We start from the raw sequence: 19975 nt of genomic DNA, 5'->3' as shown, positions 1-19975 counted from the left end.
AGGTGTGGAGTGATGACGGTACAGGAGATAATTATACTACACAAATTTCAACACAACAAGTGCTGCAAATACTGTCATAATTGAAACAAACCATAAAACTCAAACCGATTATGACAGCAGCAATCCAAGCTGTCAGATTTGAGACAAGATTACTGTTCACATGGCCAACTGTAAGTTGCATGCTCAAGAGTAAGCTCAGCACACAGCTTGGTCATATTACAACCAGAGAGCCAAACTGACAACATGGAATACAAAGAGATCCTTAACAAATAATTATTGGTATATTTTCCCTCAGTTTAAAAAGGTTTAATTTTCTTCTTAATAAAAATTTGAATGCAGTACTTTGTCGCAAAGTGCTGGTATTTCGCTATATATATATATGACAGCAACACTCATAACAGTAACAAAACAATTACATTGACAATCAGGTTACGTTATTTTTAAAATGTTTCCTTTTCTTTTTCATAACTTTTAACACACTACTTCTCCGCTGAGAATCACGGTATTTTGCTAGTATATAATATACTAGCAAAATACCCGCGCTTCACAGCGGCAAAGTACTGCCTTAAAATTTTTATTAAGAAGAAAATTAAACCTTTTTAAACTGAGGGAAAATATACCAATAATTATTTGTTAAGGATCTCTTTGTATACCACATTTTGAGTTCGCCCTCCGTTGTAATATGACCAAGTTGTGCGCTGAGCTTACTCTTAAGCATGCAACGCACAGTTGGCCATGTGAACAGTAATCTTGTTTCAAATCTCACAGCTTGGATTGCTGCTGTCATAATCGGTTTGAGTTTCATGGTTTGTTTCCATTACAACAGTATTTGCAGGACTTGTGTTGAAGTGACATTTGGTATCTGTCAAGCGTTGTAAGCACACAACCAGTTTCATCAATAACTTCACATCCAGCTTTTGAGAGTTTAAACATTCATAAACATCAAAGTGTCCACTACTGAAATCGTCACCTGTGAGTCCAAGATGTTTAAGAGGCATTGGCGGGTGTCGAAAGGTGTAAAATATTTGGCCATTTCGCTACACTTGAAAGTGACAACCGAACAATTCAGCGGCAGCCATCAACTCACATGCAGAACCATAGGTGAAGGGCTTAAGCATTTCACTCTTCTAGTGCTCCTGTGTAGTCTAATTATCTCCTGTACCGTCATCAGTCCACACCTTGAACCTGTCCCAGTCATTCAATACATAAGACACAATGTTCCTCCGGATATCAAGAGTGAGCCTGATATGGCCATGCAATATGTAACAAAGAGAATGGAGAAGGTAGGTGCCATCTCCGGGCATGGAAACCACTTGGTAAGTGACAGTTATTTGATCGATGGTGATCACCTCGATAGACATGTTAATGGGGGTACGGTTGGAATGATAAAGGAAATGGGCACCTGAACAATGTAAAGTAAGTCTAAAATACCTAAACAATAGCTATAATCGTAATAAATGAACAATAAAACAGCGGAGAAGCCGTGGATTAAATAAAAAGGCTGTAGTTATCAGCAGGGAGACATGAATCCCGTGGCAAAGCAAGGAAGGGAATGTAGAGACCGGAGCGACGGACAGCCTTATATAGGCAGGCAGCCAACAACGTGGGAGGCGTTGGGATGGGGGACCCAACGTCGCCTCACACAGTGACCGAGCTGCAGGCTATGGATGTATACATGTACGTAAGTAGGATTCAGTTAGCGTTGGGAACCCGCGTACCAAATTTCGTGAAGATGGGCCCATAAGTAACAAGGACCGTTGAAAAGTTCAATATGGCGGCCGACAGTGGCATCATACCACTGAAATAAGTGCGTACATCGGTTTTGGTTAACACAGGGAAGCCACCTACCAAATTTCGTGAAGATGGGGCCATAAATAAGAAAGTTCAACATGGCGAACGGTGTCAACCGATATGACCGTTACGCGTAGAATTTTGAAATGAAACCTGCTTAACTTTTGTACGTAAGCTGTAAGGAATGAGCCTGCCAAATTTCAGCCTTCTACCTACACGGGAAGTTGGAGAATTAGTGACGTTGGAAATTTCAATATGGCGGCTGACAGTGGCGTCATACCACCGAAATAAGTATGTACATTGGTTTCGGTTGGCTCAGGGAAGCCGCCTACCAAATTTCGTGAAGATGGGGCCAGAATAAGAAAGTTCAACATGGCGGATGTTGTCAATCGTTATGACCGTTACGTGTAGAATTTCGAAATGAAACCTGCTTAACTTTCGTAAGTAAGCTATAAGGAATAAGCCTGCCAAATTTCAGCCTTCTACCTACACGGGAAGTTGGAGAATTAGTGATGAGTGAGTGAGTCAGTGAGGGCTTTGCCTTTTATTAGTATAGATAATTTTTTTTTTAACCAAACTTAGTTTTCTAGTTTCTATATTGTTCCCAAAACACAGAACTTGGGAAATAAGAGTTCACTTAAGTAGCCCAGGAGTCCAATTAAAAACAGAAGCTGGTTGGAACAAAAACCTGCAGCCACAGTGTGCCCCCAGGACCGAGGTTGGGAAACACTGATATATAGAGATGGGACTTTCTTTACAGAGGTGTGTGGTTTTGCTAATCATTACAATCAATTGGGGCCAATTCAAATATGGTGTAGAAACATTTCAACAATGAGCGATAGAATTGGTGCACCTGAGCCATAGTCTCATAGCAAAGGTTCTGAATACTTGTTTTAATGGGATATTTCAGTTTTTTATTTTTAATAAATTAGAAAAAAAAAAATTTTTTTGTCATCCTGAGGTATTGAGTGTTGTGTGGTTTGGAGAAAAAATAACTTTAAATAATTCTAGCACAAGCATGCAACATAGCAATATGTGAAAAAGTATAGGGGTCTGAGTACTTTCTGAATCTACTGTAATAATAATAATAATAATAATAATAATAATAATACATTTTATTTATATTGCACTTTATATTTTAGCAATCTCAAAGTGCTACAGAGTAGGAATAAAAATAGTAAAACAAGAAAATCTATTTATACTTTAACAAAATATCTTTTAGATGCCTTTTAAAAACATCAGTCGACTGAGGGGCTCTCTGTATCCGTCAGAGTGTCAGTAATTTACCATGGTGGTGGTGTTCACTATTAAACGGCACTATACAGAAAAATTCCAAAGCCGTAGATTGCTACGATTGACCCATTGTGTATAATGTATTGAAACGTTTCAACTGCCAGTACTCCAGTTGTACAATTTTAAAACATTCTGGCAGAGAGTGGTTATAAGTTGCATTGGGTCTGTTCAATGGAAAATAAGGTGCTATAAAAAAAAAATCACTAGGTAGGTAGGTTGGTTCAGTCCCCACCACTGATGCACTGTGTAAGGCTAAATAAGCTACTTCATCTGCCAAGTTTATACATTTAAAAATATATAATGCCTATAAGGTGACATGATGTAGTATTCACAGTGGAAAGGTGGTATATAAAATCACAAGGCTACGGGTTCAGTCTCTATCACTGACTCATTGTGTGACCCTAGACAAGTCACTTCACCTTTCAGTTCGCTAATTGTAAAATAAAATAAACAGTGCCTGTAAATTTCAATAGGATGGGGCTTCATAAGTGAATGGCGCAATATGAAATCACAAGTCTCTGCCTCCACCACTGGTCCTCAGTATTAAAATGAGAGGGTCTGATAACCTGAACGCATTCTCATATTTCTGTAAAAGTATCCTATCCAGAAAGCACCTCATTATTAAATGGTACTGTGCAAAACAAAGTTACTGTCGATCGGTTTTACAACTTAGCCTTTTGAAAAAAAAGGTCTAATAAGTGCTCTGTTGTGAGAGTAAAAATAATGGAGAGCAGCATGGTATTTTTTTTAAGACAAAAAAAATCCTCAAATTTTGATTTCCTTTAGCATTGCTTGTTCCCCCCACATCACCACCACCTCCTCCTGTAAATTTGCTTAATGCCATTTTATGGCATTTTTACAGCCCCGATCTTCAAACGTACACACAGATATTTAAAGGACTAATAAAGCCTGGATGGGGGGCATGTGACGTCGGTTGCCTGACAAAGGCGTCTGGCTTTGTTCAGAGCACAGAGTTGGAAACAGAGATAAAGACAAAGCAATTTCCTGAGGCAAGAAGAGACCTTAAGATAAGCACACCGTCTTGGCTTCACAAAATATCATGGATTATTACCTAAAGGAGTTCAAACATTTGGGCGATAGTGAAGTAATCATAAAAAGACAGATCAATTTGAGCACAAATTGCATTGGTTTGGAACCGCTGCCCTTTTATTGGTTGCTGAGGAAACCACTGTGGAGGGGTGGGAGGATGCTGGTGTGGTAGATGTACATTGTGGCAGTCAGCCTAGCAACCATTGAACAAGTGCTGGACGCCGCTCTTGTTGTAAGCCTTTTGATGATTTTCAAAAGACCTGGAGGATAGGATATTGCAGCAGCCCATAAGAGATGTGATGTGAGATATGCTAGAGATGTGAAGTCAGAATATGAAACTGATCCTCACTTGTCTTTATTTTACTGCGTTAGCCTGAGGGTTGAGCTTCTCCATCTGTATTTTGTATGTTCTGTACAGGTTCCTTGCAACAATAGAGAGAATTATAATAAAGAGATAAAATATTTTTGAACTGGCTGCAAAATGGATCCATGCTTAGCGTGGCAGTCTCATTGATCCAATGTCTTGGATTCAAATGATGTTCTTAGTCATTGTCCATGTGGAATCTCAGCATGTCACCATGGGTTTTACTTAGAGTACTCTGGTTTCCATCTGTAATCCCCAAAAAGGTAGACATTAGGTTAATTGGTGATTACAAGTTGACTCAGTGGTTATGTGGCCCCTGTAAAAGAAATCGCACCCAATCTAAATTTGGTTTCTACCTTGTGCTCAGTGCTCCCAAGATATGCTTTGACTGGCCACAATTGCACTTAGCAGGTTTAATAGTGGTGGTGTATTTTTTTTCAAGTACATCCATCTGTTTTCTTAACGTGCTTATCCAGGGCAGGTTTGCAGGACAGCTGGAGCCTATCACAGCAATCATGGCCTTAGGATAGGATCAGTCCCAGTTAGGGGTGCCAACCCATTGTACGGGCAACACACATGCACACACTAGGGCCAATTTATGAATGCCAGTCCACCTAACCTGCATATACTTGGACTGTGGGAGGAAACCGGAGCACCTGGAAGACACCTACATGGACACAGGGAAAACATGCAAACTCCATACTGTGCCACCGGTCTCCTTAGGCTATGTCTACTTCGCACAACTACTTTTTTTATTAAAAAAAAAAAACTTTTTTAAAAGCAAATGATCTTCTATAGTTTTCACATAGTTTACGAATGTATCTTTGTCCACACTAAAACAACTGAAAGTGTGTACTAATTAGACTTTCACCTACACTGGGCATGCGTGCTTTGGTGGAAACATCCTTGAAGTAATGGTAACTTTGCTGGCCCCAGGATTTATCGCAAAGCTGTAGCATCTGGTAAATTTTCCTTTTGCTCATGCATGCAATATTCAACTGTGCAAAACACAGGATGCTTACAGGGTAAGTAACACAACACGTACCATGGAAAGCAACTCCTCCATGTCTACTATGTTGGAGTATGGATTTCTTCTGTGAAGGGTGACCAGTCAGAGAATGAGATGTTCCAATGAGCTGGATCAAGTTGGTGAAGAGCTGTGTAATGTTTACAGACAAATCAGAGCACAATTAGAAGCTGTAAGTCTACATTTTCACCGGTCCACAGTGCAACCTCAAGCCAGCATTTTTAGAAGTACATGACTCTGGGGAGTGTTTTCAAAAGTCTCCGCTTTCGTGGGTTAAACACTCCAGGGTAGTTTTCATAAAAGATGAAAACCAAGACTAATGGCTTCATTTTTAAACAAAAAAAGTAATGTGGACATAACCTTACTGAGAGGTATCAGTGCTACAACTGTGCCACCATGCCACCCTTTTTAAAATAGTTTTAGGACAAAATAATATTATCAATCAGGGTAGCACAATGATTAGCACTACTGTCTCAAAGCTTCTGAGACTTGGATTCTTTCTTCTCTATCTAATGATTCTAAATGGCCCTCTGTGTGATGGTGTGCCCTGCAGTGGACTGGCACTCCATTCATTGTTTGTTCCTTCATTACCTGTGATGCTGACCAAATATCCTCTCGGTTCCAGCAACCAAATTCATTTTTAAGGGTTGGTATACGTGATTAGTAATGCTGCCTCACAGGTCTACAAGAGCGGATTTAAATCTCTGCTAGGATGCTGTGTGTGGCTTTATCACAACACATTCTTCAGTTTTTTTTCTACAGTATGTGTATTTTAAGCTCAGTGTCAGAGTGCACAAGTGGGACCTGTGATGTTCTAGCATCCCACTGTGTTCTGTTTCCTGGATTAGACTCTGACTTAAATTAAATAGGTTTGTGATTAAGTATATTTATGTGTCTCAAAGAAGTGCAGCCTAGATTGACTGGGGACTCTAAATGACTTTGCAATTAAATGTGCCATTAAGTGACCTAGCCTCCCATCCAAGGTAGTTTGTCGTCTTGGATAAAATGGGTGTAGGAACTGCAGTCATTTTGATGTGGTGTGGCTATCACCTTGCCCTCTTGGTTCTATGATAGTGTTCAATGCAGTAGAGAGTTTTATATATCATTTGAACATGGCAGAATGTAGACAAATATAAGGTAAATGATTATTCAAGTATAAGAGGCTTCAGATGTCGTTTGATTTCTTTGTTGATGTATTATTTCCAAGCCCTGTCCTGTTCCTTCAAAATTCCCAGCATTTTGGATTACCCTGTAAATCTACGTAGTACTAGGGTGTTGTACCGTGTTAGCTATTATGAATGTAGTGAGAAGTCAAGCAAAATGACACCTTTTATTGACTAACTAAAAAGATTATAATATGCAAGCTTTCGAGGCAACTCAGGCCCCTTCTTCAGGCGTGATATAATACCGAAACTGGAGTTCCCTGTGTTTATATATACACACTAGGACAAATAACAACATTGGTATATCTTTAAGTGAGACATCTTAAATGTAAAAAATTAATAGACATCTTCAGGCTAAGATTCATTTAATAAGAGAGAAGAACAATGTATGGTCAAGATCTTGGAATAAGAGAACTGTCGAACAAAGTTTTTTGAAGTTTCTAATGAGTTTTTCTATACAAGGTGGGTCTGGCCTATGATGGTCATGACGGATGGTAGACCAAGCTTCATGCTCTTCCATTTTCTCATCTTGTTTTTTTTTTTTCTATTAAGTGTCTATATAGAAGCCAGTGATCATCACAACACCATAAGTGCAAAGCAAAAATCTAATCTAGAATGGAGTGTTACTCTATGACAGGGCATACATTCACTCGCTCACACTGCATTGCGTCTTCAATTTACCTGCCACACATGTTTGGGAACTTTGAACATTAAAATACACAATCAGTTTTATTTAAAAAATAGACAGGAATCGACTGTAGAAAGGCACTGTATAATATTACAAGGTCACAGGTTCATTCTTCTTATCTGACTCACATATTAAGTCAAATCATTTACCTTTATTCTAATAACATGTATAACATATATAACTATATAAGATGATGGTTGACTTATGCAGTATATAATAGTGCTTGTGGTCTCAATTATTTGATGCGACTTGCCAAATGCTCTTGTAAAACAGTACCTCTCTAAATTAACATCATGCATATCTTTATTATGATTATTTAAGAGTGCTTAATAAGTGAATAGATGTTTATTCCAAAAAGGCACACAGTATTAAACAGCACTAGTCCATAATAAGAAATATAAGTGTCAGTATTTACATGTAATAAAGTAAAATTGGGTAAATGCATACATGACTTACTGTTAATTTTTCTTTTTCAACAGTTTGCAGATTCTTTTAATTTTAACCCTCATAAATGGCTTTTGGTGAACTTTGACTGCTCAGCTATGTGGTAAGATTTTGGAATTATTATTATCAAAACAATTAACTAGGAAAAACTTTTAAAGAGGAAAAGATAATTACATTTTGTTTATACTGAAAGTCCAACTTTGCCTTTGAACATTGCTGTGACTTTATTGGAGTTTTCAGCACATTGGCTGAAGCAATCTGAGTGATTCCAGAATTCATACAACTTTACCACTGTCAGCCTGCAGGTGGTGTAGTGAACGTTAGATTTTTAATACTTGAACCCACTGGACCAACTAGAACAAACCAAACCATTTGCATTTCTTACAATAAAATATGGGTTTTAATGTGGGTTTCTTGTATTTTTGTCAGTGCCATTTATTTCAGGACAACCCTATCCCCTCCCACAAGAGAGCAGATTTGTTTAGTGATTTATTCCATTTTCAGTGTCCCTCTTAGAGTTGCATGGTAGCAAATGTTTTGTTGCACCAGTTAAGTATCTTGCAATGGTGCTCACTATGAAAGGTACTAAAAAAAAAATAATGAAGACTGCATGGTCAAATCTGGTGACTATACTGCATGTCCATAAGACTGCCTTAATGTGTCACAACTCCATTTATAGATGTGAGTAAATGAACAGAATGGGGTTGTGAAGTGACCGTGTTCATCCAGTCAATTTCTGAATCCACTCATCCATTCAAGGGGAATATCATTTGTGCTAATATAGAAATAGGAGCCCATCTGAACATACTTTATAAAAAACTGGAAACTGTATATTTGGATGGGCTTCCGTCTCTCAAAAAATAAAATCACCTGGTATTCATTATTTCTAAGACAGTGAAAATGGTAATTGACATTCGCAAACAGCAGTTACAACTTCTCCCACTAGTAATTAATGATTCTATAGTCAATATGTTGGAATGCTTCAGATTTGTGGGCACAGCTATTACAAACACTCACAGCTGGGACATTAACACAACTTCCATCACCAACTAGGCTCAGCGGAGGCTGCATTTTGTACATCAACTAAAGAATTCAACATTTCCCAGCAAATCCTAGTACAAACTTACAAAGCCATAACTGAAAGTGTATTCACATTCTCCATTGTTATTTGGTTTAGATCAGCAAAAGTCTACTCCAAAAATAAATTACTGCACAGAAAATAACTGATTTGGCTTATCTTGCATCTGTTGTAAACCTGTATGCATCTAGTGTCACTAACCATGTCACAAGGATCATCACAGTGTCATCTTACCCAGATCATCATTAGTACCAGCTACTCCCCTCTGGTAAACACTTCAGGCCAACTAAAACTAATGGACACCTAAACAGTTAAAGCCATAACCCCCACAAACCAGTCATTTGGTCCATCTTCCTCCCTTACTAAATGTGATTTCTCATATACTCTATGAAAGTGTGTGTATGTACAGCATAGACATGTATGTGTGGACATGTGCATACACACTGTACACTGCTGCATTCACTTGCACATCTCCTTTAGTGCAATTATATTCTGCATTTATTTGTATTATATTTAATGTTTGTTATATTTTTGTGTGGGTGGCACGGTGGCACTGTGATGGCGCAGCAGCCTCGCAGGTAGGAGACCCGGGTTCGCTTCCCAGGTCGTCTAAGCGTGGAGTTTGCATGTTCTCCCCATATCTGCGTTGGTTTCCTCCGAGTGCTACGGTTTTCTCCCAGAGTCCAAAGACATGCAGGTTAGTTGCACTGGCAATCCTAAATTGTCCCAAGTGTGTGCTTGGTGTGTGGTTGTGTGTGCCCTGTGGTGGGCTGGCGTCCTGCCTGGGGATTTGTTCCTGCCTCGCACCCCGTGTTGGCTAGGATTGGCTCCAGCAGACCCCTGTGACCCTGTGTTAGGATATAGTGGGTTGGATAATGACTGACTGACTTACTGACTATTTGGTTGTGATGTTGTTTTAAGTTGCAGCTACTAAGTTACATTCCTGTACATTAAGTACAGAAAATAAAAGTGATTATGATTAAAAATCAATTTATATCTGACAAATCTTTGAGAAAAATAATGAAAAATGGGGTAACTAGTCTCCCACAGACAAAAGATTAGTTCAAGATTCAAACCCAGGGTTGTGAGGCAGCAGTGCTAAAAGGAAAAAAAAGATCCTCCATGAAAATGACAAAAATACAGGGTAAGCCACTACTCTTTTAACTTTAGCAGGGCAACTGTAAAAAATATAGAAAATAATTGTGCCATTGTGATTCATAAGTCACTTTGCTAAAATTAAGAGATCCATAAATGAATATAATGAAAGACGCATTGGCTGGTTGAGTAAAAGTCTTAGTTTCACGTCATATGTCCTCTTTATAATGAGGGCAGTGAGCACTTGGTTATTGTGAAAAACCTGGTAACTTTTCAGCTGATGTCATTTCACCAAACCTTTTGCTGCTTTCCTTGTGCCTCATTGACTCCTGTAAATGCACGCAGGCAGATTATATTCATTTAAGAGCAGATGTGTAAATTTAACAAATGTGCCTCCGAGGAGGGCCTTCTCACCTGTCTTTTATGAAAGTTCCCTAAACGCTTTCATTTTCAATGAAAAGAATTTATCTTTGTAAATATCTGTTGCTAAGGACAGAGGGTTTAGACATTACTCTAGGAAAATTAGGAGTATTTGTCATTATATGACAAGCAGGTGGAGAAAGAGAGAGAGAACATAACAAAAAGCTGGCAGAATGAGCCCAGTTAGGAAAATTGAATTAGGTAATAATGAAAAAAGGGTGTGGGAACGCTGTGCTACGTTTGAATCCTCCACCTGATCATTGTCCATGCCAGTTTTATATCTGTTACCTGTGTCTGATTGCTCCAGGTTTCCTACCCAAACTCCAAGATTGTGATTGTTAATTTTCTTAATTTTCTTTGTGTGGTTGTATACATGAGCTGGCTCTGTGTTTGTTTCTGCATTTACCTAGTGCTGCTTTGTAATTTCCAGCCCCTGAGGACACTGTATAGAATTTAATCGGGTTTAAGAATTTAATACTCAAACCTGACTGTCTGGCACCAACAATCATGCCATAGTCCAGTGTGCCACTTAGATCACATTTTTGTCCCCATTCTTGCATTTGATGTGAACATTAAATAAAGCTCCTGACCTGTGCCTGCATGACTTTATGCTTTGCTCTACTGACACATGAGTTTACATAACTGCATGGATAAGCAGATGAACAGGTGTCCCTAATTTGCTCAGTGAGTGTATGTATATATATATAATTTTTTTTTTAATTTGAACGATTATGAGTTTAAATTTCTCAGATACCAGTACTGTTCCCAGCCTTGCACCCTATCACTGAAAACAGGTAGGGTAGATATTGTAAATATATTACCAGTAAATACACCTCACGGAAATCATTAACTTTTTCAACATATTTGAATAGGCTAACAATAGATGTTCATGCAGAAAGCATCTACAGATAAGTGGACAATTTCCATGGGTTGTACTTTTGTTCTATATGTTTTCTATAATTAAGGTAGTTGAGTGGGATTGGCCCTCTCCATTCATGTTCAATTTCAGAAATCCAGGGTGCTCATCTCAGCAGCACCAGATACAGTTCAGAGTCCAAACCAGGAAAGCAAGACACAGTCTTGTTTTGGAGAAGAGACACATTTGCTGAAAACTAGGTCCTTTTATCTTTCAGCCTATTATTTGTTTAAAAATAAAAATACACATAACACCACAAAAACGGGAGGTGGAAGACATAACCCTTAAATATCAGAGGAAATAATAATATTTTGGGTTTTAGTTTTGATTTAACAATTTCAAGCAAATGTCTAGTAAAGAACTGGATGATTGCATATCATCAGAGTAACAGTCTCTGGTCCAGCAACATCTCAGGTGAGTTTATTGCCTGTTTCTGAGATCTTGTTTCAAGAGCTGCGTACAGGTAGTTTGCTTCAAGGAGAAGGTCCAAAATCTGAATGTTTTAAGGAATAGCAAAGTGGCAGCCCTCAGATTAAATAGTTTGGTCCCTGTTCTTCATATAATCTTATTCATACAAAGATTGACAAATGAGAGGAGACCATTCAGTTAATGGCCAAGCTCCTCAGCCTGTGTATGAATTAAGCTTAGCAACACTGTGCCGGAAACTATGTCTTTTGGTCACTACCCAGAGCTCATTGACTATAGGTGAAAATTGGGATTTAGACTAAACAGTGTATGTAAAATGAACTTGGATAAAAACAAAGTCATAATAATCACAGATAAGTTTAATTCTGTCCAGCAATGAACTTAATTATGCTCTTATCAGCATTTTCTAACATGTTAAGTCTGAATTTCTCCTTTTACTAAATGGATTTTCCCCTGGTTTTTGGGGTTTATAGCTACTTACTACTAAGTGACACCTCTCTCCCCCTTCCTGTTTTCCATTAATTCATGTACTGTATGTGTTCATCTTGGTGATATCATGAACAATGTACAGGAAGATTTAACTTGCCAGATTTACTCTGTTTAGGACGGGTTCTCAGACTTTAAGTGAAGTCTTCCAAAATGCTGTACCATCTTTTCACGGAATTGAACATGATTATAGAAAACAGCTGACCTATTAATCAAAGTGAATGCTTAACTGCAGCGAACTGTTCACTCATACGTATGTGATATCTGTGTAGGCCTGGGATTCTCAACCATGGAATTGAAGCTTTTGAAATACTACAGTTTATAAAGTACTGATATATTATTATGTACAAACAACTAAGGGTGATGTTTATTCAATCCCTCATCCCTAAAATTAGAGATTTTATGAAATGATTTTTTTTTTTTTTCGTCACATCCCAATCTTACTCTTTTTAAGTGTCTTTGAGACCTATTCCTTGTTGAATGCCTAGATGATCATCAGTGTTTTCCTCCTGGACAATCATAGACTGTTGGTTTTTGGGTGGGTAATCGAGGACAGTCATCATGATCGAGCACATTTTTAAAAAAACAATTTATTTTTATTGATTTTATTGAAATCGCACAATATTCTATACAAATAGATCAATTTTTACAAACATCGGATTGAATACAAATAATAATAATTCTTTGCATTTATATAGCACTTTTCTCACTACTCAAAACGCTCAGCAATTGCAGGTTAAGGGCCTTGCTCAAGGGCCCAATAGAGCAGAGTCCCTTTTTGGCATTTTCGGGATTCAAACTGGCAACCTTCTGATTGCCAGTCCAGATCCCTAGCCTCAGAGCCACCACTCCGCCTTAAATTAACCCCCACCCCTGAGAAAGGGAGCTTGGCCAGCAGAGTAAAACTTAAAGCTAATAAAAATAAGTAAACAGATCAATTAATAAGTGAATAAAGATAAATGGAGAAGAACAAGAAAAGGGGAGAGAATCTGCTTCCGCAGTACTTTAAATGCTTATTCTAAAATGTTATTGATTAGATCCTGCCAGGTTTTGAAAAAGTTTTGCACAGATCCTCTAAGTGACAATTAGATTTTTTCCAATTTAAAGTAGTATGTAACATCAGTTACCCACTGACTTAAAAGAGGAGAGTGCGGATTCTTCCAGTTGAGCAAGATAACGTGCAAATAGTGTAGCAAAGGCAACTACAGTTTGTTTGTCCTTCTCTACTTTAAGCCCCACTGTGAGTACACCAAACACAGCTGTTAGTGGATTAGGAGGGATTGTGACACCAGTCCTGTCTGAAAGGCATTTAAAGATTTTAGTCCAAAATGATGTTCATTTGGTGCAGGCCCAAAACATGTGACCCAATGAGGCTGGAACTTGATTGCAGCCTTTGCAGGTTGGATCTTGTCCTGGAAACATTTTGGACAATTGTAAACGAGACAGAAGTGCTTGATTTATATCATTTTGAGTTGAGTATTTGTATGCTTTGCACATCTGGAGCTCAAGTGAATTCTCTGCATTGCTACCTTCCACTCCTTTTCTGAGATATTGGGAGAGAGATCCTTTTCCCATTGTCCTCTTGGATCTTTGAAAGGGATAGACTCAATGACATTCTGCAGAGCTGTGCTGATTTCTTAATCAACCTGCACCGACTCACCACAATCTACTTTGTAAACCACACACAACCCAATACCTTTAACTACAGCAGTAACTAGCAACCCAACAGTGGCGATACATAGTTAAGAAACCCTGGTTTAATGTGTAGGTGTGTGTCTTTTCATTTTCTTTTCATTTTCTTTTTTATTTTTTTTTATTTTATTGCAATCCATACAAAGCAATCAAGTTTTTACAAAAAGAAAAATTGAGTCTTTTCATTTTCTTATGCAAGACAAATGCTTTTAAATGATTTTATTTAAGAACAATAGTATGGTTTGATATTGAATAAAAACAGCCTAGTTTTCATTTTCAGAAAGTATAAATTTAATCCAAGTTCAGATCAAAAGAATTATTCACAAGTTGCATACTACCTCTGGTCAAAAAAAGGGCAAAATAACTATGTATGTATGTACAATACATACCAATGCACACAAGGTATGTATTGTAGGCTGTAGCACATAGGCACCATTTGTCCAAGAATTCCACTGATTTCTAATAACATCCTTAACTGTCTTCTTTTCCGTTGAATATGTCCGTTATACACTTTACGATGAATTAATGTGATTTTTTTCTGTTTTGGTGAACAGGGTGAAGAAGCGAACAGACATAATTGGGGCTTTCAAAATGGATCCATTATACCTACAGCATGATCATCAAGAGTCAGGTACTGCATAGGCTTCATGATAAAAGCAAATGACAATGAGTGTCCCTGTGCCTAGTGACTTCATACCTACATCATGGCACTTTAAACAGCAAGGTTACCAGTTAAGTTCTCACAACAGACTTACCAGTCACCCTGAGCAGATCACTTAACTTTCCAATGCCCACATTGTGAAATTTTGGAATAGTTTTGCTGTGTCAGTACAGCAAACTGAGAGATACTGAATTCAAATCTATGTAGTTGCTGCTCCTCTATTATTTTACGTATGCTTTCCAATTCTGCTGAAATCTAATACATCTAATTTGTGATCTGCATTGATTGTTCTGAACATCCAGCTGGGGAGCTATGTGCCTTCATCACATATTTACTCCTTTGTATTATTGTTCTTTTTCTACCTTTTATTGGCTCCTTTTCTGGCTTTATGACCACAGTTTACCTCTTCTCCCTTTCCTTTTAGACAGACCTATGCTTTTCAGACATTCTAAATTCAAATCACACCAGTAGTGGCCATGCATTTTACAGCTGCATATTCAATATTACTGTAATTAGTCTGACAGCACAACAAAAGTGTGTCCTATTATCCATGAGATGGCAGAAACACGCAGCTTTCTGTCACAATTATCCAGTAATTAAATTCCACCTTCTGCCTCATCCCCTGAAGCCAGCCCAGCAATTTGAGATGAATGTAAAATACAATTATGGCTCATGACAAGCTGCCCTAAAACAAAAAGGAAGGGATGAAGCCTGGAAATGATAATAAGCAAGCACAAGGAGACGAAAGTCCTTAGGCCGCACATATACTTCTTTGATTAAACATTTTCATTAGTATGACAAGTACTGGAGTGGCAGGGTGGCCCAGTGGCTAGCACAGGTGTCTCACAGAGCCCTGGGTTCAAATTCAGGCTCAGTCACTGAACTCTCTGTGTGAGTTTCTCTCTAATGACATTTGTTTGATATCTACTCTAATTATCCTTGTTGGAGTAAGTATGTTTGTATGTGTGGGGCTGGCACCCTTTCCACTTAGGCACAGTGCTGCCAGGATACCCTCTGGCAGCTGTGACCATAAACCAGTGGTGGCAAACCTATGGCACGCATGCCAGAGATGGCAATCGGAGCCGTTGCCCCAGCACAGAGTTCACTAGAGTTCGTTACTAGAAAGCCAGAAGGCCGTGGTGCCAGGCTGCTCCCCTCACCCTCTCCATGCACACCTGAGGACATTTCTCACATCACCCGCCCCTCTGCCCAGCAGCCCAATGGGAGCACTTCCTCCTTCCCCTGTCTGGGGTAAGGCGGGTGTCTCACATGTGGTGTGAGGGTGCGGCGCAGACAGCAGCCTGTTGAGTCTGTGGCAGATGTGATTCCCGTGGTGGGGTTGGAGAGGAGCAGCTGTTTGAATTATATCAAATCTGACATCAGAAACAGACTAACAGATGACCTGAGTGCTGCATGTGTTGCTCTTGTAACAAGGCGCTATATAGGCACCCGACCCGACACAAAGGAACGTATAAACTAAACAAGACGTTTATTTTTTCTTTACCCGTGGGCGCACGTCTTCCCCGTGATCCACAGGCAATACACAGTCCCTAAGCACTAATAAGCACAGCAAACACACCAACAATCCTTTTCTCTTTACCACCACTCCTTCTCAAGCATAGTCTTCCTCCTCCTGACCCTGGCTCCTTGAGTGGTGGTGGCTGGCCCTTTTTATAGCCCACCCGGAAGCGTTCCAGGTGATTGACCACCTGGTCCTAACTGCACCTCCGGGTGGGACTGAAGATTAGTCCAGCCAGACTGTTGAAACCAGACAGCCCCCCTTAGCGGCCACCCTGGGCCCCAACCAGGCTGTGGAGGACTCCATCTCCCATGGAGCCCTGTGGGAGGTTGGGGAATCACCGTCGGCCAGGGAGGCTGCCAGCAAGCGTCCTGGGGGAGGTACTGAGCCGCCCATGGTTGCTCCCTCGGAACAGATGCAGAAGGGGCGCCCCTGCCGGGCATGGGGCCTGGCTGTCCACTACACTCTGAAGCTTACCAAGGTTAGACAAATTATCAGCATGTATACAACAGCAAAAATCACATTAATTGTTCAAAAGCATACCGAATGCAAACTTTTACCTTTCAATAAAAAGTTGTTTGTATCATTGAAAGCTCTGTTATTGTGTTTTTCTTTTAAGACAAAAGATGTTAATGTATGAGTTGCTTTTCTAAACTAAAACCTCAGTATTCAGGTTAAATTGCTGTGTTGGCACTTTGCGATAAATAAGTTTGTTTTGGGTTGCAGTTTGGGCACTCGGTCTCTAAAAGGTTCACATCACTACCATTAACTGTATATGCTTAAGCACAGTGTGTATGTTGGCAGGCAGTGTGGCATAGTGATTGGGGCATTTTAACTGGAATCATAAGGTTGTTGGATCAAACATTACATATACTTGATTATCAAAAAATATAAAAATAAACTAAATAAATTAGAACTGCTTCCATGTATATCATGATATTTTGAGTTGCTTTATATGAAAGTGTCTGCCATATAGCTTTAATAGAAAGCTTTTCATTTAAATAACTTTTTTTTTTTTTTTTTATCCCCAGGACTTGTTACAGACTATCGGGTAAGTCTGGGTGTTTACAATTTCTCCCAGTTATCTAACTTTACCATACTTGTCTTACAGAGACGTGCACATTTCATTTTTTTAACTTTAAATGTTTTAAATATATTTCAGCCCAGCATAGGTTTCCTTTTGCCCTGAAGCAGTCTGTAGGCACTTCTTGAGGGAATTCCCAGTTGCTGCTATGCCAGCTATGAAATGGACCACAGTTTCTCTCAGTAATTTACTGATCATCTAGTGAGTGAAACCTGAAGTTATTCAAACAATCATTAAACTCTTATACCCCCCACCCAGAAATATACCAATGCACAGCCTTTGCACACATAAATGTATCTTAACGTTCGCATAATCAAATCCACAATTATACAGGACCACAGCATACCCATGCTGCAATGGACAAAATGCAGGATGTAACAGGTTGTTTGTGCATGTGGAGGACATGTAACCACCGTAAGAACAACAACTCTTTGCAAGATCTGAGTCCAGGATACAACAGCTATGAGGAAGCAGCATTAACCACTATGGAACCATGTTCCCCCCATAAGTGGTTTTCTGCCTTCGAAATAATTTGGTTGTCAGAGGCTCAAAAGGTTCTGTCAAAGCAGGTGCCTGATCTGTTCTGATATTAATGGTGCTTCAGGATATGCAGTAGCTCATATACTGTAATTCATCCAAGGTTTAGTTCTGGGGTGTTCATGAAATACACTAGCTGATATATTACAGCCAAGATTTACTCTCTGGCTTGTGTTTATTTTCCTTTTTATTATTGTGTTTGAGGTATTTTTCAGGATTTTATGTATTTTTTGTTAATATTGTTATGTTTATTTATTGTTTAGTATCAATATCCTCAATCTTTAAATGCTCCCACATTCTTTGTGTTTTGTGGGTGGAACGGCAGGAATCTGGGCCACCCTGACATTGCTGCTGCCGGGTCCTCTCTTTGACTTTTATATTGAGGTCAGAGAGGGGGGCACGGCAGTGAATCATTAAAACTGATTTAGAGTTTTTTGTTTGACTGTTGTTTTCTCCATTTTCTTTTTTTGATTATTTGCTTCTGTTCTTAGATTACTGATTTTCACGATTTCATATTACTTACGACGTGTTGATTTTGGATTGACTTTTAAATGGTGAACCATATACTATGGAACTTCAGTGTAAATGAATGTGAAAGGCATCCAAAATAGCATCCAACACTTCTTATGCAACGGATCACAGGAATCTGGAACACATCTGCTGAGTTGTGTAGTTGAAGTGGAAACCTTGACAAGTTATAAAATGTAACGGGATAAGATATTGGCACAATTAAGCTTTTGGCTAACCAAAAGAGCTTGATGGGCTGAGTGACCTCATCTAATTTATCTAACATCTTGTATTCCTAAAGTTATCCATTTATTTATTAAACTGTCTGGATATCTTCTCCATTTGGAATTTTACTTTGTTCCTTACTGTCTGCTCCTAATTCATTTGAAGTGTGGGAAAGGCAATCTTCAAGGATGAAAACTAGATTCAAACTCCTCAGCAACACACTTGTGAGGAAACATCCAATACCTTTAGTATTTTACAGGCCAGCCCTTTAGTACGGTGGTCAGATACCTGAAAAGCATTAGCCCTGTGGTAAATTGTCAATGAAAAATAAATTTGTTTAACATAAGATGTCTTGTATGTCTGTAGTACTAGGGTGTTGTACCGTGCTAGCCATTATGAATGTAGTGAGAAGTCAAGCAAAATGACACCTTTTATTGGCTAACTAAAAAGATTACAATATGCAAGCTTTCAAGGCAACTCAGGCCCCTTCTTCAGGCAAGCTGAAATCATTACATTACAAACATTACATCTCCATTACGTGCCATGTAATACTTTGAACTTTTGCACTGTCTGAATTGAATTTTCTTCAGCTATCAAATGCCAGTTCTGCTGTCCTTGGCCAGCACTGGAACTTGAGCGTTCCAGACTGTATCAGATTTCCGTTTCAGAAACTCGTCATGCTCCTTTGTATACCTTGCCTTGAGGTGAGCATTAGATTTGTAGTATTATAATTTTTATTACATTTTATCCTCATGAAATTTTCACAGAGCAGACTCTGCAAATAGTATTTCTAGTGCCAACTGCACAAATGCTAAAGTGAGCCCACACTGTAGACATTTTTCAACCTGTTATGTTTCATTGCTGAAGCACCATGGGGGAATGTTTTTGCAATAGGATTAATCGGCAGTAAATATCAGCATATTTCTGATACTTGACTAATAGCCGATTGTGCATTTTCTTGCTTTATGGACTGATACCAATAGTGGGCGATACTGATAGTGGGCCAATACAATCAGTGCATCTCTAAAAAGAACAGTTCACTCACTTTTCTTATTTTCTAACCCACACCATTACAAAAAAATTTGTTTTTCTTTCATTAGCACTGGCAGATCCCTTTGGGTCGAAGATTTCGCTCTCTGAAGCTATGGTTTGTGTTCCGGATTTATGGGAAAAAAGGTCTTCAAGAGCACATTCGAAAGGTATTGTCCTTCTCTGTCTCTCTATATGCTTTTACAGTTTGTCTTGGTGTATTATAATGTTTAAAAAGAGAATATTGCAGTATCTAGTCTCTATATCGTAGTTGACCAAAGGATGCAAAGAGGTCCTTTTTTTAGTACTCATAAACCAGAGCTACAAAGACAATTAAAAAGCCCACATCTGAGGACAATCATTTAATGAAACTCTTTATGACTCACACAAAGCATTCCGTAATTTTTTCCCTCTCTGATCTCTCAAAACAATGAAATTAGTGGACTGACGTGTTTAAGATGTGCTGTGCAAGTCAAAAGT

The 19975-nt window shown here is 38.8% G+C and overlaps 1 protein-coding gene across 1 annotated transcript in view; it reads left to right on the top strand.

Annotated features, from left to right (window-relative positions):
* Window positions 1-19975, top strand: part of ddc (dopa decarboxylase) — a 134344-nt gene that overhangs the window by 89856 nt on the left and 24513 nt on the right. Inside the window, exons 9-12 of the mRNA XM_039736784.1 lie at window positions 7856-7923; window positions 14488-14564; window positions 17145-17164; window positions 19567-19665. Of these exons, the coding sequence (XP_039592718.1) occupies window positions 7856-7923; window positions 14488-14564; window positions 17145-17164; window positions 19567-19665 (264 nt within the window). The remainder of the gene's footprint in view (window positions 1-7855; window positions 7924-14487; window positions 14565-17144; window positions 17165-19566; window positions 19666-19975) is intronic.

This window comes from Polypterus senegalus, chromosome 15 (assembly GCF_016835505.1).
Source record: "Polypterus senegalus isolate Bchr_013 chromosome 15, ASM1683550v1, whole genome shotgun sequence".
In the NCBI taxonomy this organism is placed as follows: domain Eukaryota; kingdom Metazoa; phylum Chordata; class Cladistia; order Polypteriformes; family Polypteridae; genus Polypterus; species Polypterus senegalus.
Note: the sequence above shows the minus strand (reverse complement) of the source record. Positions and strands in the feature narration are given on the sequence as shown.